General features: G+C 36.1%; 1 protein-coding gene across 1 annotated transcript in view; it reads left to right on the forward strand.

Moving 5' to 3' along the window:
* UBR3 (ubiquitin protein ligase E3 component n-recognin 3) overlaps positions 1–27,550 on the forward strand; it is a 240,214-nt gene that overhangs the window by 167,560 nt on the left and 45,104 nt on the right. The window contains exons 30-31 of the mRNA XM_058549221.1: positions 3,604–3,689; positions 16,296–16,401. Of these exons, the coding sequence (XP_058405204.1) occupies positions 3,604–3,689; positions 16,296–16,401 (192 nt within the window). The remainder of the gene's footprint in view (positions 1–3,603; positions 3,690–16,295; positions 16,402–27,550) is intronic.

The following is a 27,550-nucleotide window of genomic DNA, read 5'->3' on the forward strand; positions in this document are numbered from 1 at the left end:
TAGCCTGTAAAGCTGTTTCCTTTAATAATTGTTTTAGAGCTGTGTTCTTTTGTAGGACAATACTTATCTCTTTGTTTTTCATTTTATTTGCATGGTGAATGAAGCCTTAGAGGATTTTCTGAGGGCAGCAGAGGAGACGTTGTTGGAATGATATCTTTTCGTTGCATTGAAATTAAGCAAAATCACTATATTCGAGTTTTAATGTATTTCCAAAAAAACATTCTGTTGCAAATATGAGTCGTTCATGGATTATGGAAAGTTAATTTGGGGGAAGAAATCTTTCTTCACTTCAATACCAATTCATCATTTCATTATTGAAATAATGAATGACACTAATTTTAGTAACTGATTTTTCCAAGGATTTTGGACCAAGGTACATATAGCCTAGAGGTATTGGTGAGTAGCGCTTGGTATATAGTGAGAAACATGGAAATGGAAAGAAGATGAAACATGAGTAACTGAGATCTAGGTGGAGAGACATCTTAAAATCACAAGTGGATAAACTTCTCAGTAGAGTGAATGCGGCTTGCTTTATACATTAGTTGCGTTATAAGTTTAAACTTTATAAGCTGATTATGTTCCAAATAAAAGGAATGCTTGCTAAAGTACCAAATTATGAATTCTTTTTAAAACTAAAAAATGCTTTATCAAACGAATAATCTCTCTGTACCCCCCACCCCCTTTTTTTTGATTCACTGCTGGGTTTAAGGGAATAGAAGGAAAGATCAGCAAAAGAAAGAGAATAAACTGCAGGGACTGAAGAGAATCTTATCATTAGTTACATATCAAAATAAAGAGATTGTCAGTTCCTAAAAATTTTTGAGCACTTTGGTAGGTACCATGAAGGATTTAGAAGCTGTATCTGAAATGGTCCCTGCTCTCCAAGAATTTACAATTTAGTTGGAGAGACAAAACTAATATACATCAATCTGTATAAAACAGAGTATATGTTGTTTAAAAAAATATACCCCATTGAGAAAGTGCTAAAGAACTTTGAAAGGGAACATTAGCAAATTGAAATTTAAAGTATGTGGAAGTGCTTCTTTCCTGTCCCAAGAAAAGGGACTTATTTCTCCCTAACTCCTGAAGGAGTTAGAGCTTGAGCTGACTGTCTTGTATATATAGGCTGTGGTATGGATGAAGATATTTTTCTCTCTGAGAAATTGCGTAGCTTGCTCAACCAGTGAAGGTGGTAGGTTCAGGTGTTGAACCCACACCATACCAGTGTGTGTTTGAGTGTCTCTCTGTGTGTGCCTGTGTATATACACATTTGTTTTTCAAAGTATAGCTCTAAAAATAGAAGTTAGTGCCAAAGAGGGAGGGAGTAGAAGGGAAAGTAGACCTTGGTCATGCAAAAAGAAGCTGGAGCGTCGTTGGAGGAGTTTTTATATGGGTATAATCTAGGTGGCCACCATGATAGGGTTTAAGCAATCTTTTCTCATCATTCCTTCAAATGTAGGGATTTTCTCCTCTTTTTTTTTTCCTTCCAAACTAATTTGAATGTATTTGTTCTAGAAAATATAGAAAGTAGAGTCTACTTTTTTCAGAGAACAAAAAGGCTCAGAAAACTCCTGCTCCCAGCACATCTTTATGTTTACGTCATTTATTCAGGAAGGCAGAAAGACTATTGTGTTGTGATTTTCAACAGTGAAGATCAGACATGGGGCACGTGGTGCATTTGTGTGGTCTTTTCTCTAGCAAGGCCAATTTTGATGTAAATGAAATAAGGAAAAGCTGATGCTTAGGGCCTCTGACATATCGATTTTTAAAGTCCTAGATTTTATTACATGATACTAACCCTTTTTAACTCAGAAGGAATGTTGTGCAGGAGATCTTCTAACCAAGATCTGAAATAATTTATTATGTTTAGTAGTTTTTGTTCAAGTATTTTTTTAAAATCACATTCCTGGTAACATGTTTATCATCCTTTAAAGTATCTTATTTGATGATTGAATAAAAAGAATTGTTCTTGTATTTATATTTGATAAATGTTTTTGAAAATTATGCTGAAATGAAAGCTGATATTCTGGTTCTGACATTTGTTTGTAAGAATTGATCGTGTGTCTGGTTAGCTCTTTTAAAAATACTATCTTAGGAAATCTTAGTTTTTATAAGAGAATATAGCCATTAATTTTTTTCTACAGATTAGGCAACAGAAGATTTGTGAAAACAAAATGTATTGATCTCATTTATATTCCCTTGATGAAGGAACACATGCTGGTCTCCGCTCGCTTTCTGTCCACTAATATGAAATCCTTGTCCCTGCTTCCTTGCTGGTAGGTTTTTAGAAGTTTAGTGAGCAATGCAAATCACCTGAAGGGTGGAAAATTCCCTTGTCACACAGATGCCCTTATCAGCAGCAACCAGATGGAGCTCTGAGCAGGAACATTATCAATGTTAAATTGGTTTTTTTCTCCCCCCTGAGTAGAGAGGATTAAAGCATTCCTTCAGGAATGGGTGACAGACATACAGACTTAGGAATATTAATATTTTTAACAGTTTGCATTTATAAGTAAATGTATGAAAATAACGTTTAAAAACATTCTGTGTTCAAAATACAACCAAAACCAGTTCAAAATGTTTTGTTTTAAATAAAATAGGATATTATTCTTTCTGGAATTTACCTGCAAAGAGTAAGCTTGACACTTTGCCTTTTTTTTTTTTTAAGATGGGCTATCTCACTGTTAGTGTCAAATGCATATCTTGGATATAAACTAGTTTATTCAGATTTAGTTGTGGCAAATAAAGGTGTGTTTAAGTTTGTTAATACTGTTGAAGTAAAAATACACAAAATTTAAATTATCACTCAGAATTTTCATTTCTTCTTTTGGCAAAATTGATTGGCTATTTTACTGTTACTATTTTTGAGTAAATCTTTAGATTCTGCATCAATTTGGTTTTTGAAATGTCAATTTACTGATTATTGCTATTCTATAAGCTAATAATTGCTAAATATATTGTAATTTCAGATCTATATGAACAATACTGATATTTCACAATGTCAGTAGTTTACACAGTGTATTTTAATAAAACTGTAACTTTAGAAGTATGTAAAAGAGATTGCTGTTAATTATATGTGTTGTTCATAACCACTTTGATGTTAGTGATTTTGTTTCTTGATATTGATTTCTAGATGCAATCTAAGCTCCAATGAGTGATAACCATTTCTCTGATAGAAAAATTGGTATGCCCTTGTGTTTTCTATGACAGTAACCACCTACTTAGTGGCTATCAGTTTCAGTACAAATTCTTTCATCAGATTTGTATGCAGGTTTATGAAATATATTACAGTTTTTTTACTTAAGGTCTAATTTTTAGTATTTGCCAACAATTGGGACTTTGCAACACTTACACTGTGATGTGTGCACTGTTTTGCAGGTATAAGTATGAACATATAAGTAAGGATAAATAAACTGTTCCCCTTTTTATTTCTAAATATCAGATAAAATATGAGTATTACTGATGTTGCATAAACTATACTTTTGCAAATAATAAAGTTGAAAAACTTTATTATTTAGATTGATTCAGACATATCAGTAATACAGATTAAAAAGTATTGCTTCATTCTGATCACTGAAATATGTTTTAATGTTTTACTTACAGAACCAATTTGGAACTTGAATTAATTCATCGAGGAGGCAATTTGTGTTCAGGTGGTGCAAGCACAGCTGGGAAAAGGTCTTGTTTAAGTAAGTATTCAACAGTGCTAAATTAAAAAAAATTTCTAGTGTCATTTTTGAAAGCATTTACAGGCAAAGTGATCTTTTGGTGTATTTTCAGATTCTTTTTGTGTTACATATAAATAGTTTTAATAGTGATTATATGCTTTAAATGGTTAATCTTGTACTTAGAAGAATCATATGACTAATTTAGCTTTTTCTCTACTATGATGACTTGGTAAATAAATGTCATAAATTTGTCATTGATCAGTTTGTCCTAAATAGATCAGATTTACATTGGTTTAAAATTAAAACAGTTATTGTTCTCAGCTATAAAAAATTGTTCTCAAACTTAAAGTCTTTTAAAGAATTTTTACATTGTCTGTATGTAAGAAAATCTCTTTATAAAGACAATTTGTGTTGCCTACAGATTCCTGTATATATAGCTGCTGTTAATCAATGAAGGCATTTGTACTATTTTGATGTGCACATTAAAATGTATTAAAATTGTAGATGTTTGCTTTTATTTATGAGTATACTTTATATTGCAAATGAGCATGATTCTTCAATACTTTTTGTGAGGGTATATTTAGGTTGAATTGTAAGGATATGTTTGAGGGAAGTGTAATTTGGAACTCAGAGAAGATGTTTCATGAGCATGGTTTTGATACTATCACTATTTAGTCATTGTTTAGAGAATTATTGTGAATACTAGGAGTGATATTATTTAATATCACATACAGCTAATTATTGGTCTGAAATCACTGGAGTTAAAATATTACCTAATGTGATTGGTGTGGGAAATAAAAATTGTTTAAAATGCATAATGTATTCTTTTGAAAAATGAAAATATTTTCTTAAATGCTAAAAATATTAGTAATTATTAAAAATTATCAATACACATTGGTTTTTCAAAAATATATGTATATTATTTTTAAAAGATATATATGTAATTTTGGAATGATTTCAAAGCAAAGGACTAATCAAAAACACATTGTGATTTCTAACGTAAAGATATAAACTTATGTGAAATTTCAATTGAGTTACTTTTACAATTTTTACTAGTTGTATTAGATTTTGATATTTTAGGTTCTAACTTGCTTCCTAGAAGTTTAAGGTTTTGGAATTTATTTTTTAGTATTTTAATATTTATTGATCCCTTGATGTATGTCCTTAAACCCTATTTATACCCAGTGATTTAGTATTATATTCTAAAAGAGAAGTTGTTGATACATGAGTTTTAGCTTCTAATCTATTTGAATTAGCAGATACTATAATTTCACTTATATAAATTATTCTGTCTTATTAATTTATTGTTAATTGATATTTGGCATTGGCTGATAATATTCCAGAAACTGTTATATTAGAAAGCATTTTCTAATAAAGGAATTTCTAGTAAAGAAATTTGTTTTATGTTAAAAAACTACTTCATTTTTTTCCCTCTAAGGTACTTAAGTTTATCCAGAGGCTTATAAATGATGAATTTATCCAGATCCTAAAAATAGTGGTCAAATTCTAGCAACAACCACTTCAATTATCAGTGTCAATTTTAGTTTAAATTATTAGATAGCTACTTCCAGATAGCTACTTTCATTTCTTTTTTTCCCCCCTTGAATGAATAAGAGATTACAATGTGCTAGTACAGAAAATGTCGTGATGACATTCATCCTAAATATAAGTTCATACTGTTTTTAGCTTTCTTTTAGTTCTTTTTTTTTCCAGCTTTATTGAGGTATGATTGACAAATAAAAAATGTATATATTTAGGTTGTACAACGTGATGTTTTTTGTTTTTAGTTTTCATATGATTTATTATTGTTTAATTGCTTATGCATTATTTATTCTAATACTTATAAAAGCGGCTCTGTAAGTCATAGATATAGAATATATTGTATGTTGTATATAACGTCCCACTTTTCGCAAGTGTATAAACTTAACGTATTTGTTATTTGCCCAAGCCTAACTCAAACCTAATTTATGTTGAACATCAGAACTTAAATTGATGGCGTTTCATAGGATCTTAGATCCAATATCTCATTTTTTCCATCTTCCAGTAGGACTTTTATGGTATTATTAAACAAAAGTTCTATCTTTTCTCTAGGGACTTCTAATAAGTCAGTATTTTCCTTTTCTCATTCATTACCTCTCCATTACCTCTTAAATATCTCATTTTGAAAGTGTCTCTCTTTTTGTTCATAATATTTTGGGGAAAGAGTGAAAAAATGCTCTACTAATTAAACATAAGGGAACTTTTATTTTTATCATTCTAAGAATACCACACTTTCGGATTAATGTTCTCACAACTTCTTGATGAAATTGAAGATTAGTTTAGTCAGGAAAAGATTTATAGATTTTGTCTGGAACGACTTGAGCAATGCCTGATAGATAATTATGGACGCAAACACACAGAGAGAGAGAGAGACGTACAGGCACGCGTGCACAAAGGTGGAGGGGAGGAGGAGAAGATTATTCTTTTTACAACAATGAAAGTAGAAAATAATGGTCACATTTTACTGAGAAATCGAATAACATTGTAGTGGAATAATGCCATTCAACACTTACATATTCAAACAAATTTTTAAAGTATTGAGGTAAAACGACCAATCAAAATAAAAGTTATGTCTGAGATATTTTCCACAGTAAAAAATGAGCAAAATTAATTCACGTAGCAACATTCTATGGTATTTTAATAATACCTTACATTTGTAGTTTTAAAGTACTTTCACATACATTATTTAATCTTTAGAATGACCACGTGAGCTAGGTGTTATCTCGTTTTCATAGAAAAGGAAACTAAAGTTTGGAGTGATTGCCTTCCAAGTCATTCAGCTGGAAAATGTCAGAGCTTGCACTTGAACCCAACTCTTCTGACTCTACATTCAGTTTCGTAAGACATATCCCTTGCCCTTAAGTGTCCCAAAGGATGCAGAACCTTCAAGAACTTTCACCCTTAGGCTTAGTCAAGGACATCCTACTTCACACTGTTGCACTGGGGTCTTTCCAGGCTCTGCCATGCAAACCCGACTATTATCTTGTCTGTTTTCTTTTGCCAACCTTTCACTGTGAATCCTAATTCTGTTTTGGGCCACCTGTTCAGACATTTTCTCAAGTCTTGATTCCTTCTTCCCTCGATACCAGTTTGTTCTGCTTTATTTTTCCCCACTTTGCTGGCTGGTTCCTTGCTCCTGGTGTGAGCCATCTGCATCAGCTCCCACACACGGTTCTGCTCCTGATTCCTGGGTCAGAGCTCTAGACTTCCTATTTATCTCCTGGAATGTCAAGCATTAAGGACCTTGTGTTCAACAGATGAGACTAGTTCGAGATAATTTATTGTAAGATAGAAAGTGTTAAGTTCTGAAGAGGGGTACGGATAAAATTCTAGGAAATTTGGAGGTTTGGGGTCACATCTAGCTGATAGAATCATTGAAGGTTTTGGTGGACATGGCATTTGAACAAGTCTTTGAAATATAAGTGAATTTAGTTTTTGTTACAAATTGTTACATACACTGATAGGTATCACCAACTTGGTTAGCCACAGATGTAGGACAAAGCAAATGTAAAAACTGAAGGCATAACTTTTTATAAGAATAATATTTTATTAAGATAACTCAGTTTTTTCATTCAAGTGATTTGAAAGTGATATGAAACTCCATAGATTTCAGTAAAGTTCACAGGCTTTCAACACTTGTTTGCTGTAATATTCTTAGTGCATTTCTCAAGTAGAAATTGTTGAAACCAATGGCACAGGCCTGTGGGGGAAGAGGTGTCATTTGATAAATTATTAATGTTGGAGGATAAATTTTTAAAAATACTTATATTTAGGTAGTACAGCATCTTTCCCTATCTTTCAGTCTGAGACTTTCTACTTATTACTGTAATTTAACTAAGAAGCCACAGTTTCATATCACAAATGGATTTCATGATTTTATAGAGAGATTAATTAAAAGTTAAACTTGCATCAAGAGAGGTTAAGACAAACCCTTGCTTTGACGTTTTTCGTTTGGGGAGCCTTGACTTAATTGTGATATGATTTATGATCTTATCAGGAAATGATGCATACAGTGAATAACTGCCCCCTGTGTTTGTTATTTATAGAAAGCAATCCAGCTTAGATGTGTGCAGGCAACTTAAAATAGTTTTAGTTACTCAAAGAATGAATTTTTGGTGAATTCAGATTTACAGAAAATTATTTTGATGTTAATTTCACCCTGCAGTAAGGCTGCATAAAGAAATTGTTGAATATGACCACAAAATTGCTCTAAAGTAGACTGACCTTATTTTTTAACAGTGGTAAAATTCTGTATCTATGGCCTACTAAGGTCTTTTTCAGATTTAAAAATTATGAATTCTACAAATAGGTTGAATCACAACTTTTATTCTTTTCTCTTTATTATCATATAAGAAGAGGAAAATTTGGCTACCAAATTATTATAACTTCAAAGTACATAAATAAATACAAAAATGTAGAAATTGCCTCCTGGCTCCATTGTTTATGAGTAGGCAGATGGTTTAGGGGCAAGCTATTTAACCTCATGGATTCTGTATCTCATAATACCAAACCAGAGGATTGTCGTAAGAATTCAATTTTGCCGTATATGTTCAAGTCTTCATAGATTATAAATCTTAACATGACTGTTTCTACTACTTCAACATGACCATTATCATGAGGGTTGTGAGTAAGGAGACTGTAAGCAAGATTAAAGTTCATTTTTAGCTCTTTTTTTTTTTAAAGCACTTGACACACGTTCTATTGATCTGTTAAGAGATGAGGTTAGAAGGACAAAATGGGATTTATTCCTAAAGACTGATACAGCTTATTATCTATTGGGAACAAAACACATTGTTAATTTGGGGAGGCCTGGATTGGAAGGGTAAGGATATGGCAGGAAAATTTGAGCTAAGAGTAGTGGCTTTAACTGTTCTTTGAAGTCTGGTCTGAAGGTCCTATGCTTTGTGGCCCCGGTAACCAGGCCTTTCTGCATTTATGATTTGCATATTTCAGGAGCTAAGTACCACAGATAATAATTTCCACTTTTAGGGCATAGGGGTCCTGAGATTTTGCTTGGCTTAGGGCAGGGCAGCTAGCTCCTTTCTTCTGCAGTGGGATTAGACACCTTGCTCCTGCTCCTCAGTTTTAAATGAGGTGCTCAAATTAGACCTGGATTCATGGAGTACGTCCTCTTTGGTAAGGAGGAAATTAGGAGTCCTAAGAACTCACCTTTTTCTTTACCCTTCCTAGGACTGCCTATATGTGGAAGCAGAATTATGCCCCTCTCCACCCCGTGTTGTCCCATGCTATGTTGTAAAGGTGAAAGGAGAGGCTGCTAGTCATTTAAACCTTAAAACAGAAGGAGAGTAATTCCATGAAAGTAATACTAATACTGTAATAGTTGAGGTAACCAGAGAACAATGACATAGTGTGCCTGGGAGTGGAGGCATAGGAACTCCGTGGGGCAGAAGAGGAACACAGTATGGAAAGTAGGAAAATACTCAAGACAGCCTCTTCCTTTGGTATTTTCCCATTCTCAAATGGGAGAATAAAACCTCTCCTAAGTAAGCAAAGCTCTGCCACCTTACCCCCGAACCTACATGTGCCTTTATTGACTAGAAGCAACATAGAATACAGGCATACCTTGTTTTATTGTTCCTTGCTTTATTGTGCTTCGTGGATACTGTGTGTTTTTTTTCAGCTGAGGAATATTCGCCCTGAGTTAACATCCATTACCAATCTTCCTCTTTTTGCCTGAGGAAGATTCAGCCTGAGCTAACATCTGTGCCAGTCTTCCTCTATTTTGTATGTGGGTCACCGCCACAGCATGGCTACCGACGAGTAGTATAGGTCCACACCAGGGAACTGAACCTGGGCTGCCGAAGTGGAGCATGCTGAACTTAACCACTAGGCCACAGGGCTGGCCCCAGCTACAGTTTCTTTTAACAAATTGAAGGTTTGTGGCAACCTTGTGTTGAGCAAGTCTATCAGCACCATTTTTCCAACAGCATTTGTTAAGAAATACATTTCGTAAGGCTATAGCTGCCATAGATAGTGATTCCTCTGATGTATCTGGGCAAAGTAAATTGAAAACCATGTGGAAAGGATTCACCATTCTAGATGTCATTAAGAACATTCGTGATTCGTAGGAAGAGGTCAAAATATTAACATTAGCAGGAGTTTGGAAGAAGTTGATTCCAGCCCTCATGGATGACTTTGAGGGGTTTAATACTTTGGTATAGGAAGTAATTGCAGATGTGGTAGAAACAGCAAGAGAAGTAGAATTAGAAGTGGAGCCTGAAGATGTGACTGAATTGCTGCAATCTCATGATAAAACTTGAATGGATAAGGAGTTGCTTCTTATGGATGAGCAAAGAAAGTGGTTTCTTGAGATGGAATCTACTGCTGGTGAAGATCGTTGAAATGACAACAGAGGATTTAGAATATTACATAAACTTAGTTGATAAAGCAGCAGCAGGGTTTGAGAGGAGTGACTTCAATTTTGAAGGAAGTTCTGCTTTGGGTAAATTGCTACCAAGCAGCATTGCATGCTACAGAGAAATCTTTCATGAAAGGAGGAGTCAATTGATGCAGCAGATTTCATTGTTGTCTTATTTTAAGAAGTTGCTGTAGCCACCTTAACATTCAGCAGTCACCACCCTGCTCGGTCCGCAGCCATCAACACTGAGGCAAGATCCTCCACCAGCAAAAAGATTATGACTCGCTGAAGGCTGAGATGATGGTTAGCATTTTTAGCAATAAGATATTTTTAAATTAAGGTATGTACATTTTTTTAGACATAATGCTATTGCACACTTAATAGGCTTAATACAGTATAATGTAAACAGAACTTTTATATGCACTGAGAAACCAAAAAAATTCGTGTGACTTGCTTCATTGCAATATTCACTTTATTACAGTGGTCTGGAACCAACCTGCAGTATCTGCTAGGTATGCCTATACATACCTGGGAGGGGCACTGGGTTGGAGTTAGAAGATCTTGGTTCTAGTCCTATTATCTGTTGGATTTTTGGAAAATCACCTTTTTACCTTATTGTGCAAATGGGGATGATGATATTGGTGCTGACTGTCTAACATGTCTATCATGGGTAATGTAAGAATCAGATGGTATTAGATATATAAACTACAGTATTTTATATTATTCAATTTTTTCTTAACCCTTTAAAATTCCTACCATGACTGCCACTTTATTCCCTGCCCTGTCTTGCCTGGAGTAGTGAGGAATGGGATAGGGAAAGATTAGTCAACTCCTGTCACCCCATGGCTAGTGGAGATTTTTTTATTGACAGTTATTTAACCCATGATAACCAGACTGCTAGGACTAAAATCTTGAATGATCTGGAAATACAGACCCAGTTAAGTTTACCTTAGGTAAATTTTAACAGTGGTACAATTTAAGATAGAACCAATTTATAATATCTTTAGGATAACTCTTCTCTTTAATATGTATATATATTTTAATGACCAGTGTGAGTTATCCTAAGACATAATCTACCGGTTTTAGATTTCTTACATGTTTAGAAATAACTGACAGAGACACAGAATTTCCAAGCTGGAACTGAGCTCAAAGGACATCTGTTTCAAAAGCATTTTTCAAAAATTTTACCATAGAACAACTTTGGGTTCAGTTTCCTTAAGTGGATATTCCTGAAGTCATAAAAATTGGCATAGTATCATTTTTTTGTGTGTGTATGGTATTCATAGTCATACATGTAAAACTCTTGATTTTATAATAATGTGGGAGTTGTTTTTATTTTATAGATTTTTTTGTAAAATAGTCTTATTAATATTGATAAAGATAAAAGAGATTGTTATATCTTACCTTTTTGTTCCAGCTGAGAGTTCTTATAATTAATTCTTAGTTTTTTTTAAGTACAAACCAGTCTTTTAGGGTTTTCGGCTTTAGTTATGATATGTCTATCTTGTGATTAAGCACATTATAATACCTTAGACTTGTCACAGTTGTAAAGAATTTGATTAGGTATCGCAGAAAATAGAATTCTTTGTCCCAGGTGAGTTGTCACAGCAACCAGCATGGGGAAGAAGATGTTGGGAGCAAGTAGGTCAAGTCTGCTTTAGGAGTTACAGTTGAGAGGTCACTCTCTTTTGGCGCAATGAAATTAGGGCTGATTAATTGACCTACTTCTTGGTGCTGAGCCACTATGTCATTATGACAGAAAAGGAAGAGTGTAAATCTATCATGAATTTTACGCAAATATTTATGATTTTTTTTTACAAGATTGTTGATTTATTCGTACTGTATTCAGCGTACTTTAAAAAAATACTACTATATATCGAGCATTAGCTAGCCTTAAAGAGGAAAAAACAATTATCTTCTTCAGGGAGATCTCACCATCTAATAGGAGAGGAAAACGTGAAAAATAATTACAAGGCTGTATAAGAAGTGCTAAAATAGAATTAACTCAAGGTATAGAGAATGGTTAAAGCAAGAGATGATCAGATCTGTCTCAGGTAAAATATTAGAGCAAACTTTGCAGAGAGCACTTGAACTGGCTCTTGAAAGATGAATCAAGTTTGCCTGGAGGGCAAGAAGGTACTATTCTAGGCTGAAAGAACAGCTTGCAAAGACGGAGTGAGACAACATGACACATTAAGGAATACTTGGAAAGGGAAGAAAGGAGGTTAAGAAATAAACCTGAAAAAGAAGATAGGGGTTAGCTCGTGAAGGACTTTCTATGTCTATTCTTTTAGCAGTTCACCAACCAATTATGAGATAATGTGAATAGACATTGTTTACAGGGACTGGAAGGAGGTGAAACAAAAGACATAAAGCTGAATGAGCACTGGATTGAGTAATCCAGTTGAGAAATGATGTAGCAATGGAGTGGAGCCTAAGAGGATGGATCACAGGAGGCAGAACTAATAGAGTTGGTAATCAGTTGGCAATGGAGAGCAAGGATGTGGGAGATGAGATGACTCCCAAATTTTTCCTTGGATATTTGTGTGGGCAGTGGTGTCATACACTCAAATAGGGATTACAAAAGGAAATGAACATTGGAGCTGGGCTGGGCTATGTAATCAGTTTAGTTTGGGATATATTGATTTTCTGGTGCCTGTGGACCATCTGAGGTGATGGAGAAATTTATGAATTGTAAACTTATAGGTAGGAGTGGAACTTGAGCTTAGGTGAAGTAGTGTGTGAGGGAAACAGGACTAAGAAGGGATCCCTTTTCCTTTCTTATGGAGAATGTCTGTTTTTAGGGTTCAGTAGAGGAAGAAGAGCGTGTAAAAGTAACTGAGGGAGAACCAGGGAAAAATGACACCAAAAGTTCAGGGGAGGAGAGAGAAGAGAGTTAAAAATATATGTTAATATTTTTTTGTGGAATGGTAGTTTTATGCTGATGTTTCTAATGTAATCACAATCTCTAATTTTAGTCGTAAAATCTCGTTTATAAATGTTAAATTTATTATTTAGAATTTACTCTTAGAAACCATGTATGTATGTACAAGTATGTAAGCACAGCTATCTACACACTTACAGATGTATCCTATTACTCTATATAACAAGCCCAGAAAGGTGGATTATCCCCAGTTTACAGATAATAAAACTAATCTGTCCAAGGACACATGGACAGTACAGAGCTTGGATTCAAATCCAGGCCTTCCTGCTCCCACTAGACAGTGGTGCCTCCTATACGTCTGTTGAAATCACAGCACACCTATAAGTTAATTTAATAATGTTTCTCATTTCCAAACCCTTTCATAAACGTGGATCTAATTTTAGAACTTTAAAGTATATCATTACAGAAAAGGTGTTATCTGTTCTTTTTGCTGTTATTCAAAATTTTAATAATATGCTTTCTTGATATAATTATATTTCAACTTTTTAAATATCATGCATACAGTTGGTGTTTAATACATTTTTCCATGATTTTTTAGTTTTTGACTTTTTGATTATGATTATAGGTTCTTCTTATCCTGCATCTACTACTGTCAGTATTTGTTTAGTATGAGATATTTTTGCTGCTAAATGAATATTAGAGTTTATTATTACTGATAGGTCTCAGAATAAATTTTGACAACACACAGTAAATCGTATAAACATAGTGAAAGGTACTGACTGTTTTTTGGCTGATTCTATGTTTCCTACTGAAGTTATCTGCAATTTCCAGGATGGTTTTTGAAAGGTAGATGTACCTTATTAGATATATTAGTATTCTTCAGTTCTAGTAAAAGCCAGTATCAAAGACTTTTGTTATATATTCTATTAATAGCTTTAGAAAAAGGGTTATAATCTCAATTTTTCATAGGAATGAAAAGGTGAGTGAGTGTGAGTGAGAGTGTGCGTGTGTGTGTGTGCATGTGTGGTGACCTGGCAAGGTATTTCCTTTCTCTGGGCCTATTTCCTCATCTATTGAATGAGGGAATATAAGTAGATGAAAAAGTTTCCTTCTAACATTTGTATTTCTTTAATTATGGTAGAGGCTAGGAAAATAGCAGATTGCAACATTATTTCTCTGCTGGCCATGGTTGCAGTGCAAAACAAGTTAGTAAAAGTGCAACTTGCATGCTTTTGATTAAATCATGTAAACTTTAAAAGGCTTGGCTTTCATCTTGAAAGGAAATATTAAAAAGAGCTTTTTGATTCAGTTAACACATATGAAAAGAATGCAAAACTCCCCACCTTGCAATTTGAGTTAATATTTTTCTGCTAGAAGATTTTAGTTTTTTAACACTTTTATGGTTTTAGGCACTTTTTAAAAAATTACAGCACTTTTTAAAAAATTACAAATTATGTACTTAGTGAAAACAATCTCTTACGTGTAATTGAATTGAAATAAAATAAAAATGACCAATATATCTTTATTTCTCTGCTAAAAATGTCCCTTGTTCTCAATGTTACTAATAGAACTAAGTTACTGGAAAAACTGGAAATTTCGGAAACTTACTTGTCTCAAAACGGGGGATAAAAATATTACCTACCTAGTAGAATTTTTGTGGAAATTGAAATAATCTATGTAAAGTGATTATTAACATAGTGCTTGGCATGTAATAAATACTCAGCTAATGTTAGCTATTAATAGGATGAAGAAATTTTGAGAGGATTTAGACTATACATTGACTTGTAGACAGGAGGTGAGGCAGGGTAAGGTATTTAGATTCTTCTGTTTGTTATAGAGAGATCTGATTGACACTTGACAGAAGTGAATGTGCAGAGTATTAGAATTCAGCTCTCTCCGTTTCCTCTACCCTGCTCCACACAGTGGAATAGTTATTTCGCTCATCTTATAACTCTCATGTCTGGCACTAGCTTCCCAAAACAACTACTACTGCGACACAAACACACACACACACATGCACGAATCATATTGATGGATCTTAAATTAATCTAAATTATGGTGATTTCTAAGTCAGTTGCTCAGAGAAACAAAATCTTTTTTAGTTTTGACTATTTTAATTTAGAGAATGAGTGACAATATATGTGTCCTTTGGCTAACTTATCTTTCTGGTTTTAAGAATTAATTTCCCCTTTCACTGTATAAGATGTTGAATTATAATGTTGTATACCTGAAACTTATGTAATTAAAAAAAAGAATTTCAATCATATGTCAAGAAGTATTATCTTTCTAGAAAATAAGTTTTGAGTCACAACTATTTTTGAGTATTTGTGGCAGAATAATTTAATCTAGTCATTGTCATTTATACCCAAAAAAGGACATGTGATATGAAAGCAAAATTTAGGATTGTCTTCTAGATAATTTTAAAATTTTGAGCAAAAATTTTTCTTCTGGGGTCGGCCTGGTGGTGCAGGTGGTTAAGTGTGCATGCCCTGCTGTGGTGGCCTGGGGTTTGCCGGTTTGGATCCCGGGCACGCACTGAGGCAACGCTTGGCAAACCATGCTGTGGCAGCGTCCCATATAAAGTGGAGGAAGATGGGCACGGATAGTAGCCCACGGCCAATCTTCCTCAGCAAAAAGAGGAGGATTGGCAGATGTTAGCATAGGGCCGATCTTCCTCACAAAAAAAAAATTTTTTTTTTTTTCCTTCTAAATGTCGTTAGCAGAATTTTGTTGACAGCTAAGATTGGTAGATTATTGTTATGGTTTGGATAGAGGAAATGAAAACAGCTGGAATAGAGCTTCTAAATAGTACTCTGATTTCAGTTATTTTGTCTCATGTTGATTCAAAAGACAATGAAGTCACAACTCAATCTAAAGAGGGATTTAGGGGAAAATATTAGGCAAAGAGAGAATTTCACCCAACAGTGATTTTATATGGATGTTATCATCCATATTACCCAGGGTCACATATTGAAGATAATAGTAAATTTTGACAGGAGGAGACCGCAATAGTGAAAAGTACAAGTTGGTAAGGCTGAAGCATCAAGTCAAGGAAAAGTAGGTCTGTGATAGGAGATGAGAAAAACAAGCCATTCCTGTATTAAGACTGAGCATAAGGACAGTCCAGATTCTGTAGAAATTATTTGGATGTATATTTCAGAGTTTACTTTAAAAGACACGGTGAAGTAGTCAGTACTTAAACTTGTTGAATTATAATGATAAAGATAGGAAACATTTCCTTATGAATTAACTAGAAATTTTGTCTGAATTTTGTTCTGGAAGAATTGTGTGAAATTTCTAATTACCTTTTCTTCAATTTGTTTAGATCAGCTGTTCCATGTATTAGCCTTGCACATGCGACTTTATAGCATTGATTCTGAGTATAATCCCTGGAGAAAGCTCACACAGTTAGTAGGAGAGATGAATTCGCAGTAAGTATTATTGAAAGATTAAAGTCAATTAAAACTTTTTGAAAAACAATAGGATTGAAATTCTTTATAAATATGGGAATTTTCCTTATGAAATGCAGTAAAATATAATACAAATTGAAAACAGTTAACCATTATACTCTTGGTAAAAATTGCATAAAAATTCCTACCAAGTGAGAAAATCTTGTAAAGAATCCCTTTGGTTTTTATGCAGATAAAACATTCAACTAGAGGCACATAGTAGCTGGTTGTCCTTCTTTTTATGTCAGGATTAACCAGTGGGTTTGGGTAGCCTTAACCTGATCCCTCCATTGTGAAGTTCACCATCAGCCTTTCACCTAATGATGTTAGCAACCCTTGATAACCCAAGTTGATGCTCTAGTAACTTCCAGGGGTGACCAATAAGTTGTGGTTGGTTGTTTGTTTTATAGTCTCGGGGATTTTTATATATTTGATGTATTTCACTCCAGTTCAGCTGTTCTTCTTTTCAATGCAAATTGCTGCCTTTTAGGTTAGTGAGAATCCCTTTTTAGGTTGACTGTTGTACTTTGATGTGATCCAGATAGTCTTTGATAATATTCTTGCTTTCTGGCACAATTAGTTGACCCAGGTTTGTTTTTTGTATTTCCCACTCTATACTTGGAATTAGCCATTTATCCATGTAGTTTCTTTAATGGGAAATGGTATTTAGAGATCACAATCTGGATAGTTAGGAGTACGCAAAGTTATTACTGGATTATCTTTGCTTATAGACCATTCCAGTGGACAGAGTTAGGAAATATTTTTTAATGGAGAAAAAGATCTTGAGTACTTACTGGTATTTGTAATTCAAACATAAGATTGCAAGATTATATTTTATTTCTTAACTTTTTTATTATTTGCATCTTTTTTCTCTTATTCTGAAAATCTTGGTTTCTAATGATATTAACATCATTCATAACCTACAGTATGACTACAATTATTAAAACAAATATTACTACTAACCATAAATTCTTTTGTCCTTAGGATATATACCACTAGAGATATACAGTCAAAATACTATGTTTTTAAGTAATTTGAAGTAATTTTTTTCTTGTGTGGTTATGCCATCACTTGATTTATAGTTAGGCTCATTTGTTTCAGTTCGGTTTTTTCCTCAATATTTAAAGACTGCTATTTTTCCCTTAATTTATTTATTTTTATTATATAAAACATATTTTTCCAAAGTAAAAACCAGGTAATAAAGTAACTTCAGAGACATCTATCTTCCATTCCTGCCCATTTGCATTTGCTTTTGTGAACTCTCTAACCTGTTACCCATTTCTAAAAATTGGGTTGTTAGTCTTTTTTTCTCTTTATTTTTTTTTTATTGTGCAATTTTTGTTGTACATTATTGTTTGTCAGTCACCATATAAATGCATCCCTTCACCCCTTGTGCCCACCTCCCACCTCCCACCCCTCTTACCCCTGGTAACCACCAAACAGTTCTATCTGTCTGTGTTGGTTTATCTTTCACTTTGAGTGAAATCATGCTCTGTTTGTCTTTCTCTTTCTGGCTTATTTTGCTTAACGTAATACCCTCCAGGTCTATCCACGTTGTTGCAAATGGGACAATTTTTTTTTTTATGGCTGAGTAGTATTCCATGGTATATATATACCACGTCTTCTTTATCCAATCATCCCATCGAGGGACACTTGCGTTGCTTCCATGTCTTGGCTATAGTGAATAATGCTACCATGAACATAGGGGTCCATAAGCCTCTTTGTGTTGATTTCAGGTTCATTGAGTAGACACCCAGTAGTGGGATAGCTGGATCATAAGGTATTTCTATTTTTAATTTTTTGAGGAATCTCCCTACTGTTTTCCATAGAGGCTGCACCAGTTTGCATTCCCAGCAGCAGTGGATTAGGGTTCCCATTTCTCCACAGCCTCTCCAGCATTTGTTGTTTTTTTGTCTTGTTGATTATAGCCATTCTAATGGATATAAGATGATATCTTAGTGTGGTTTTGATTTGCATTTCCCTGATGATTAGTGATGTTGAGCATCTTTTCGTGTGCCTGTTGACCATCTGTATATCTTCTTTGGAGAAGTGTCTGTTCATTTCCTCTGCCCATTTTTTGATTGGGTTGTTTGTTTTTTTGTTGTTCAGTTGCATGAGTTCTTTTTATATTATGGAGATTAATCCCTTGTCGGATATATGGTTTGCAAATATTTTTTCCCAGCTAGTGGGTTGCCTGTTCATTTTGATCCTGGTTTCATTGGGCTTGTAGAAGCCCTTTAATTTGATGAAGTCCCTCTTGTTTATTTTTTCTTTTGTTTCCCTTGTCTGAGAAGACATGGAATTCGAGAAGATCCCTTTATGGCTGATGACAAATAGTGTACTACCTATATCTTCCTCCAGGAGTTTTATAGTTTCAGGTCTTTGATCCATTTTGAGTTAATTTTTTTGTTTGGCGAAAGAAGATGGTCTACTTTCATTCTTTTGCAAGTGGCTGTCCAGTTTTCCCAGTGCCATTTATTGAAGAGACTTTCCTTTCTCCATTGTATGTTCTTAGCTCCCTTGTCAAAGAGTAGCTGCCCAGAGATGTGAGGTTTTATTTCTGGGCTTTCAATTCTGTTCCATTCATATCCGTGTGTCTGTTTTTTTTGTTTTGTTTTGTTTTGTGAGGAAGATCAGCCCTATGCTAACATCTGCCAATCATCCTCTTCTTTTTTTGTTGCTGGAGAAGACTGACCCTGGGCTAACATCCATGCCCATCTTCCTCCACTTTATATGGGACACCGCCACAGCATGGCTTGCCAGGTGGTGCGTCGGTGCGCGCCTGGGATCTGAACTGGCGGAACCTGGGCCGACGCAGCGGAGCACGTGCACTTAACCGCTTGCGCCACCAGGCCGGCCCCCTGTGTGTCTGTTTCTGTACCAGTACCATGCTGTTTTAATTACTATTGCTTTGTAGTATATTTTGAAGTCAGCGATTGTGATGCCTCCAGCTTTTTTCTTTTTTCTCAGGATTGCTTTAGCTATTTGGGGTCTTTTATTACCCCATATGAATTTTAGTATTCTTTGTTCTAGTTCAGTGAAGAATGTCCTTGGGATTCTGATTGGGAATGCATTGAATCTGCAGATTGCTTTAGGTAGTATGGACATTTTAACTATGTTTATTCTTCCAGTCCAACTGCATGGAATATTTTTCCATTTCTTTATGTCATCATTGATTTCACTCAATAATGTCTTAGAGTTTTCATTGTATAGGTCTTTCACTTCCTTGGTTAAATTTATTCCTAATATTTTATTCTTTTTGTTGCAGTTGTAAATGGGATTGTCTTCTTGAGTTCTCTTTCTGTTAGTTCGTTCTTGGTATATAGAAATGCAACTGATTTCTGTAAGTTGATTTTGTACCCTGCAACTTTGCTGTAGTTGTTGATTATTTCTAATAGTTTTCCAATGGATTCTTTAGGGTTTTCTATATATGAGATCATGTCATCTGCAAACAGTGAGAGTTTCACTTCTTCGTTGCCTATTTCGATTCCTTTTATTCCTTTTTCTTGCCTAATTGCTCTGGCCAGCACCTCCAGTACTGTGTTGAATAAGAGTGGTGAGGGTGGGCACCCTTGTCTTGTTCCTATTCTCAGAGGGATGGCTTTCAGTTTTGGCCCATTGAGTATGATGTTGGCTGTGGGTTTGTCATATATAGCCTTTATTATGTTAAGGTACTTTTCTTCTATACCCATTTTTTTGAGAGTTTTTATCATAAATGGATGTTGGATCTTGTCAAATGCCTTCTGTGTGTCTATTGAGATGATCATATGGTTTTTATTCCTTGTTTTGTTAATGTGGTGTATCACATTGATTGATTTGTGGATGTTGAACCATCCCTGTGTCCCTGGTATAAATCCCACTTGATCATGGTGTATGATCTTTTTAATGTATTGCTGTATTCGGTTTGCCAATATTGTGTTGAGGATTTTTGCATCTATGTTCATCAGGGATATTGGTCTGTAGTTTTCCTTCTTAGTATTGTCTTTGTCTGGCTTTGGTATCAGGGTGATGTTGGCCTCATAGTATGTGTTGGGAAGTGTTCCATCTTCCTCTATTTTTTGGAATAGTTTGAGAAGGATAGGTATTAAATCCTCTTTGAATGTTTGGTAAAATTCTCCAGAGAAACCATCTGGTCCTGGACTTTTATTTTTTGGGAGGTTTTTGATTACTGTTTCAGTCTCTTTACTTGTGATAGGTCTATTCAGGTTCTCTATTTCTTCTTGATTCAGTTTTGGGAGGTTGTATGAGTCTAGGAATTTATTCATTTCTTCTACATTGTCCAATTTGTTGGCATATAGTTTTTCATAGTATTCTCTCATAATCTTTTGTATTTCTGTGGTATCTGCTGTAATTTCTCCTTTTTCATTTCTGATTTTATTTATTTGAGCCTTCTTTCTTTTTTTCTTGGGGAGTCTGGCTAAGGGTTTGTCAATTTTGTTTACCTTCTCAAAGAACCAGCTCTTTGTTTCATTGATCCTTTCTGCTGTTTTTTTGATTTCAATTTCATTTATTTCTGCTCTGATTTTTATTATTTCCCTCCTTCTGCTGACTTTGGCCTTTGTTCTTATATTTCTAATTCTGTTAGGCATACTTGGAGGTTGCTTATTTGGGCTTTTTCTTATTTGTTAAGGTGGGCCTGTATTACTATGTGTTTCCCTCTCAGGACCACTTTTGCTGCGTCCCATATGAGTTCATACAGTGTATTTTCATTCTCATTTGTCTCCAGATGTGATTTGATTTCTCCTTTAATTTCATCCATGATCCATTGGTTGTTTAGTGGCATGTTGTTGAGTCTCCACAGCGTTGTCACTTTCCCAGTTTTTTTCTTGTAGTTGATTTCTAGCTTCATGGTGTTATGGTTGGAAAAGATGCTTGTTATCATTTCAATCTTCTTAAATTTATATAAGCATACCTTGTTTCCCAGCATATGGTCTATTCTTGAGAATGTTCCATGCGCGCTTGAGAAGAATGTGTAAGCTGCTGTGTTTGGATGGAGTGCTCTGTATATATCTATTAAGTCCATCTCATCAAGTTTTTCATTTAAGTCCATTATTTCCTTATTGATTTTCCGTCTGGATGATCTATCCATTGATGAAAGTGGGGTGTTAAGATCCCCTACTATTGTTGTGTTGTTGTTAATATCTCCTTTTAGGTTTGTTAATAGTTGCTTTATGTACCTGGTGCTCCTGTGTTGGGTGCATATATGTTTAAAAGCGATGTGTCTTCTTGGTGGAGTGTCCCTTTTATCATTATAAATTGCCCCTCTTTGTCTCTCATTACCTCTTTTATATTGAAGTCAACTTTTTCTGATATAAGTATGGCAACACCTGCTTTCTTTTGTTTGCCATTAGCTTGGAGTGTTGTCTTCCATCCTTTCACTCTGAGCCTGTGTTTGTCTTTAGAGCTGAGATGTGTTTCTTGGAGGCAGCATATTGTTGAGTCTTGTTTTTTAATCCATCCCACTACTCTGTGTCTTTTGATTGGAGAGTTCAGTCCATTTACATTTAGGGTAATTATTGATATATGAGGGCTTATTGTTGCTATTTTATCGCTCTTTTTCTGGTTCTTTTGTTTCTCGTCCTGTGTGTTTTGGACTACCAATTTGGTTTGGTCGTTCTGTATGGGAGTTCTCTTAGTTTTCTCTGTCTGTATCATGTGTGATTCTGTTTTGATTATTTGGTTAGTGGTTACTGTGAGGTTTGTTTAAAAAAATCTCATGGATGTGATAGTCCATTTTTAATGGCCTCTTATTTCCTTCGACTAAGTCGATTCGATTCCTTTCCTCTTCCCCTTCTAAGTTGTTGTCACATCTTATTCCTTCTTGTGTTGTGAGTTTGTGTTTAACATGATGAGGATATATTTATTTTTAGTGCTTACCTTCCCTTGATCTTGGGTTTTATAATTAAATGTTTGCTAATCTATTCTGATAGTAAGCTGCAATTTTCTGATTTTGTCAACCTATTTTCCTCCTTGTTCAAAGCTTTGAGTCCCCTTTCTCTTTTTTTTCTCAGGAATAAGGGCCCTCTTGAGCACTTCTTGTAGTGGGGGTCATGTGGCAATGAACTCCCTTAGCTTTTGTTTATCTGGGATAGTTATTATTTCTCCATCATACCTGAAGGATATTTTCACTGGATAGAGTATTCTTGACTGAAAGTTTTTGTCCTTCACAATTTTGAATATATCATTCCACCTTCTCCTAGCCTGTAAAGTTTCTGTCGAGAAATTGGCTGATAGGAAATCCTTTGTATGTAATTTTTTTTTTGTCTAGCTGTCCTTAATATTTTCTTTGTCATCGACTTTTGCCAGCTTTACTACTATATGCCTTGGAGAGGGTCTTTTCGTGTTGATATATTTAAGAGATCTATTTATTTTGTTCACTGGTATTTCCAGCTCCTTCCCCAGGTTTGGGAAATTCTCAGCTATTATTTCTTTGAGCAAGTTCTCTGCTCCTTTTTCCCTCTCTTCTCCCTCTGGAATACCTATAATCCTTATGTTGGATTTCCTAATTGAGTCTGATATTTCTCAGAGAGTTTCTTCATTTTTTTTTAGTGTTAGCTCTCTTTCCTCCTCCATCTGGAGCATTTCTTCATTGCTGTCCTCAATATTTCCAATTCTTTCCTCCATATTGTCAGCCCTGATGCTTAAGGCTTCCAGCTTTGTCTTTATCCCCTCTATTGTGTTTTTCATCTCTAAGATTTCTGATTGGTTTTTCTTTATAGTTTCAATCTCTTTTGTGAAGAAATTCCTGATTTCATTGAATTTTGTGTCTGTGTTTTGTTGTATTTCATTAAGCTTTTTTGTGATGGCTATTTTGAATTCTCTTTTGTTAAGGTTATACATTTCTGTGCTTTCCAGGTTGACTTCTAGGCAGTTGTCATTTTCCTTTTGGTCTGGAGACTTAATATATTTATGCATAGTGCCTGTCGGTGTTGGCTTATTTTTCCTCATAGTGAAAATATATGGTCGCAGTTTCCTGTTTCTGCCTCTGGGTGGGGGTCAAGGGCTGTATATTCTGGCCCGCCTCAATCTGCGGGTGCTCTGATTGACCCCCAGCTGAGCTGAGGCATGGCTGAGCTGAAGCACGGCTGCTCTGAAGCACGGCTGAGTGGAGGCTACTGGGGCTGAAGCGTGGGAACAGCTGGAGCTGGAGTGTGGGAACAGCTGGGATGAGCGCAGCTAGGCTGAAGCAGCTGCGGCTTGGTTGTGGGTGGGTTGAAGCAGCTGCAGCTGAAGCGCTGCTGGGCTAAAGAAGCAGGAGCTGGAGGACCACTGAGCCACAGAAACTGGAATTGCAGTGCAGCTGGATCAAAGTTGCTGGCGCCGAGTCACCTTGAGCCTGAGCACAGCGAAGCCGAAGCAGCTGGAGCCGGGGGGGCAGTCGAGGCGAAGGGGCTGGGGCGGGGCCCAGTTGAGCTGATGCAGCAGGGGCCGGGCACAGTCGAGCCAAAGGAGCTGGGGCTGTGGCATGGTGGAGCTGGGGCATCTGGGGCCATGTCACGATCCAGCTGGATCAGCTGGAACTGTGGCACGGTGGGGCCTGAGCTGCTGCAGCCTCTGGTGCAGGGGCGCGGGCACACCGTGTCACTGGTGGGGCCCAGGCGCCTGGGGTCCGCTGCCTCTGAGGGTGGGGTACGGTAGTGCTGCCACTGCTGGTGGGGCCTGGTTGCCTGGGGGCCGCTGCCTCTGGCGGCGGTGATGGGCACACCACACCACTGGTGGGGCCCGGGCGCCTGGGGGCTGCTGCCTCTGGTGGCAGGGCACGCCTCGCCAGTGGTAGGGTCTGAACGCATGGGGGCCGCTGCCTCTGGGTGTGTGGCTGAGCTGAAGTGCCGCTGTGCTGAAGCAGCAGCCAGGCGGGCCAGGTGGGCGAGGGGCGCTTACTTTCACCTCCCTGATCTCAGAAATCTCTCACCTCACTGTCACTCTCTGCTCTCCTGGGGGGCTGGCTTGTTGAAAGTACCCTTGCAACAGTTCTGCTCCCTCTGTAGGGGGATTCCCCATGGGCTGTGCGGCGTCTTGGAGAGCGCAGGTTTTCCTGCAGAGAGCCACCCCTCCCCCACCCCCACCCCGAGAGTCACATGGTCTCAGTCTCAAGGTCACAGTCCTTGGGGAAGGAAGGGAGCTCCTCTTACCTCCTTCCCTTTACTCTGGGGATTCTAGCACTTCAGTCCTCAGGTGTACGGCTGCCTGGGTGCCTCAGATGTCCCCTGTGTTGTGCGAATAGCTTATGTTGGAACATGAATGTCCTTTTGGTTGTGTCTTAGAGGGGGAGAGTTCAGTGGGGGAAGGTCAATCCGCCATGATGCTGACATCACTACTCTTCGTCACTACTCTTCTGCTTTTTTTTTTTTGGTGGGGAAGGCTAGCCCTGAGCTAACATCTGATGCCAGTTCTCCTCTTTTGCTGAGGAAGATTGGCCCTGGGCTAACATCCGTGCCCATCTCCCTCTACTTGATATGGGATGCTGCCACAGCATGGCTTGACAAGTGGTGCATCAGCGCGCGCATTGGTGCACGCTTGGGATCTGAACCTGCGAATCCCGGGCCGCCGAAGTGGAGTGGTGCACTTAACCACTACGCTACCAGGCCGGCCCCTTGTCTTCATTGTAAAGACATGTTTATGGATAATAGTTATTAGCCCTTTGTATTATAAGTTGCAAATATATTTCACCAAATTGTCAAATATCTTTTTACTTTATGATGTTTTTAATTTTTTTGCCATGCAGTTTTTGTTTTTTTTTTGATGAGGAAGATTAGCCCTGAGCTAACATCTGTTGCCAATCCTCCTATTTTTCCTGAGGAAGATTGGCCCTGAGCTAACAGCTGTGCCTATCTCCCTCTATTTTATATGTGGGATGCCTGCCACAGCATGGCTTGATAAACGGTGCATAGGTCTGTGCCCAGGATCAGAACCTGCGAATCCCGGGCCACCAAAGCGGACTGCGCAAACTTAACCACTGTGCCACCAGGCAGGCCCCAAAAGTTTTTTTTAACGTAGTCATTTATTAATCTTTTCATTTAGTAATTCTGGATTTTGACTCATTTTGACTCAGGCCTTTTCCCAGTCCCTAGTTATAAAAGAATTCACTCAGTTTTTCTTCTAAAATTAAATTTCTTTATTTTCTTAAATTGAGATATAATTGACGTATTATATTAGTTACCGGTGTACAACATGATTGGTCACTTGTATATATTGTGGAATGATTACCACAATTAGTCTAAGTTAACATCCATCACCACACACAGTAATAAATTTTTTTTTCTTGTGGCGAGAACTTTTATGATCTACTGCTCTCTTAGCAACTTTCAAATATACACTACAATATTGTTAACTATAGTCACCATGCTATACGTTACATCCCCAGGACTTATTTATTTTATGACTGGAAGTTTGTACATTTTGACCACCTTCACCCATTTTGCCCATCCCCCACCCCCTGCCTCTGGCAACCACCAGTCTGTTCTTTGTATCTGTGAGTTGTTTTTTTTTTTTTTTAAGATTCACATATAAGTGAGATCATATGGTATTTATCTTTCTCTGTCTGCCTTATTTCACTTAACATAAATGCCCTCAAGTTCCATCCATGTTGTCACAAATGGCGAGATATCCTTTTTTATGAATATATGTATATATTCTCACATCTATATATATTCTCACTATATATATATGTATCACATTTTCTTTATTCATTCATCCGTTGATAGACACTTAGGTTGCTTCCATGTCTTGACTATTGTAAATAATGCTACAGTGAACGTGGGGGTGCATATATCTTTTCGAGGTAGTGTTTTTGTTTTCTTTGGATCAATACCCAGAAGTCCAAACACTTATTTCTTTTCTTATTGATAATAGCCATTCTAACAGGTGTGAATCTTATTGTATTTTTGATTTGTGTTTCCCTGATGATAGTAATGTTGAGCACCTTTTTTTTCATGTACCTGTTAGTCATCTATGTGTCTTTTTTGGAAAAATGTCTTTTTTGGATCCTCTGCCCATTTTTAACTGGATTATTTGTTTTTTTGCTGTTGAGTTATATGAGTTCTCTCTATATCCCTTATTAGATATATGATTCTTCTAATATTTCTATTGCTTCAATTTTTATGTTTAGATCTCTAATCTATTTGGAATTTATCATGATGTGTGGTATAGGGAATAGATCCAGTTTTGTTTTTTTTCATATAGCTATCAAATGTTCTACTGCTTTGCCTTCCCTACAATAGTAAATTAAAACAGACCTACAAAAAAAAAGAAAAGAAAAGAAAGGTAAGAAAACACTTTGTTGACTGATATGGAAAGATTTCCACCAAGATACAGTGTTAAGAGAAAAATAAATCCAGGAGTAGAAAATGTGTCCTTTATGCCACCACTTGTGTAATCAAGGTGGGGGGCATGAGAAAATAAATTTGCATTTGTTTGTTCAAATAAAACAAACACAACAAACCAGACCCACACATATCTGGATATTGTGTTTATAGCACAGATGGCACTGAGGAGCCGTGGGGGAAGCATAGTCTTTATAATAAATGGTGCTGGGTTAATTGGCTATTTATATGAGAAATAATTAATAATGACCCCTACCTCATACAGAACCTATTCAGATTTTGCTAGTTGTTTTAGTAATGTCCTGGGAAATGCAAATATAGTGCCAAGAAAATTCAGGATCGTGATTGCGTTTAGCTATCATTTCTCTTTATTTCCTTTAATCTGAAACTGTTCCTGACCTTTTTTTTTTGTATTTCATGACATTTCAAAACATTTTTTGTTTTGAAGAGCTCAGGCCAATTATTTTGTAGAATCCCTCAATTTGTTTTTGTCTGATATTACCTTGTGGTTAGATTCAAGTTAAACTTGGCAAAAATACCACAGAAGTAATGTTGTATGTTTTTTAGTGCATCATATCAGGAGGCACATGCTGTTCATTTGTCTCATTACTGTTGATGATAACTGATGATTTGGCTAAAGTAGTATCTGTCAGATTTTTCCACTGCAAAGTTATTATTTTACCCTTTGTAATTAGTAAGTATCTTGGGGGGAGATACTTTGAGGCTATGAATATATCCTGCTACTTTTCAAAAAAACAAAAACAAAATAAAACCGTGCATGTATGTTTTTTGTGTTTATAGACAAAATT

The sequence above is a fragment of the Diceros bicornis genome, chromosome 10 (genome assembly GCF_020826845.1).
Source record: "Diceros bicornis minor isolate mBicDic1 chromosome 10, mDicBic1.mat.cur, whole genome shotgun sequence".
NCBI classification, from domain to species: domain Eukaryota; kingdom Metazoa; phylum Chordata; class Mammalia; order Perissodactyla; family Rhinocerotidae; genus Diceros; species Diceros bicornis.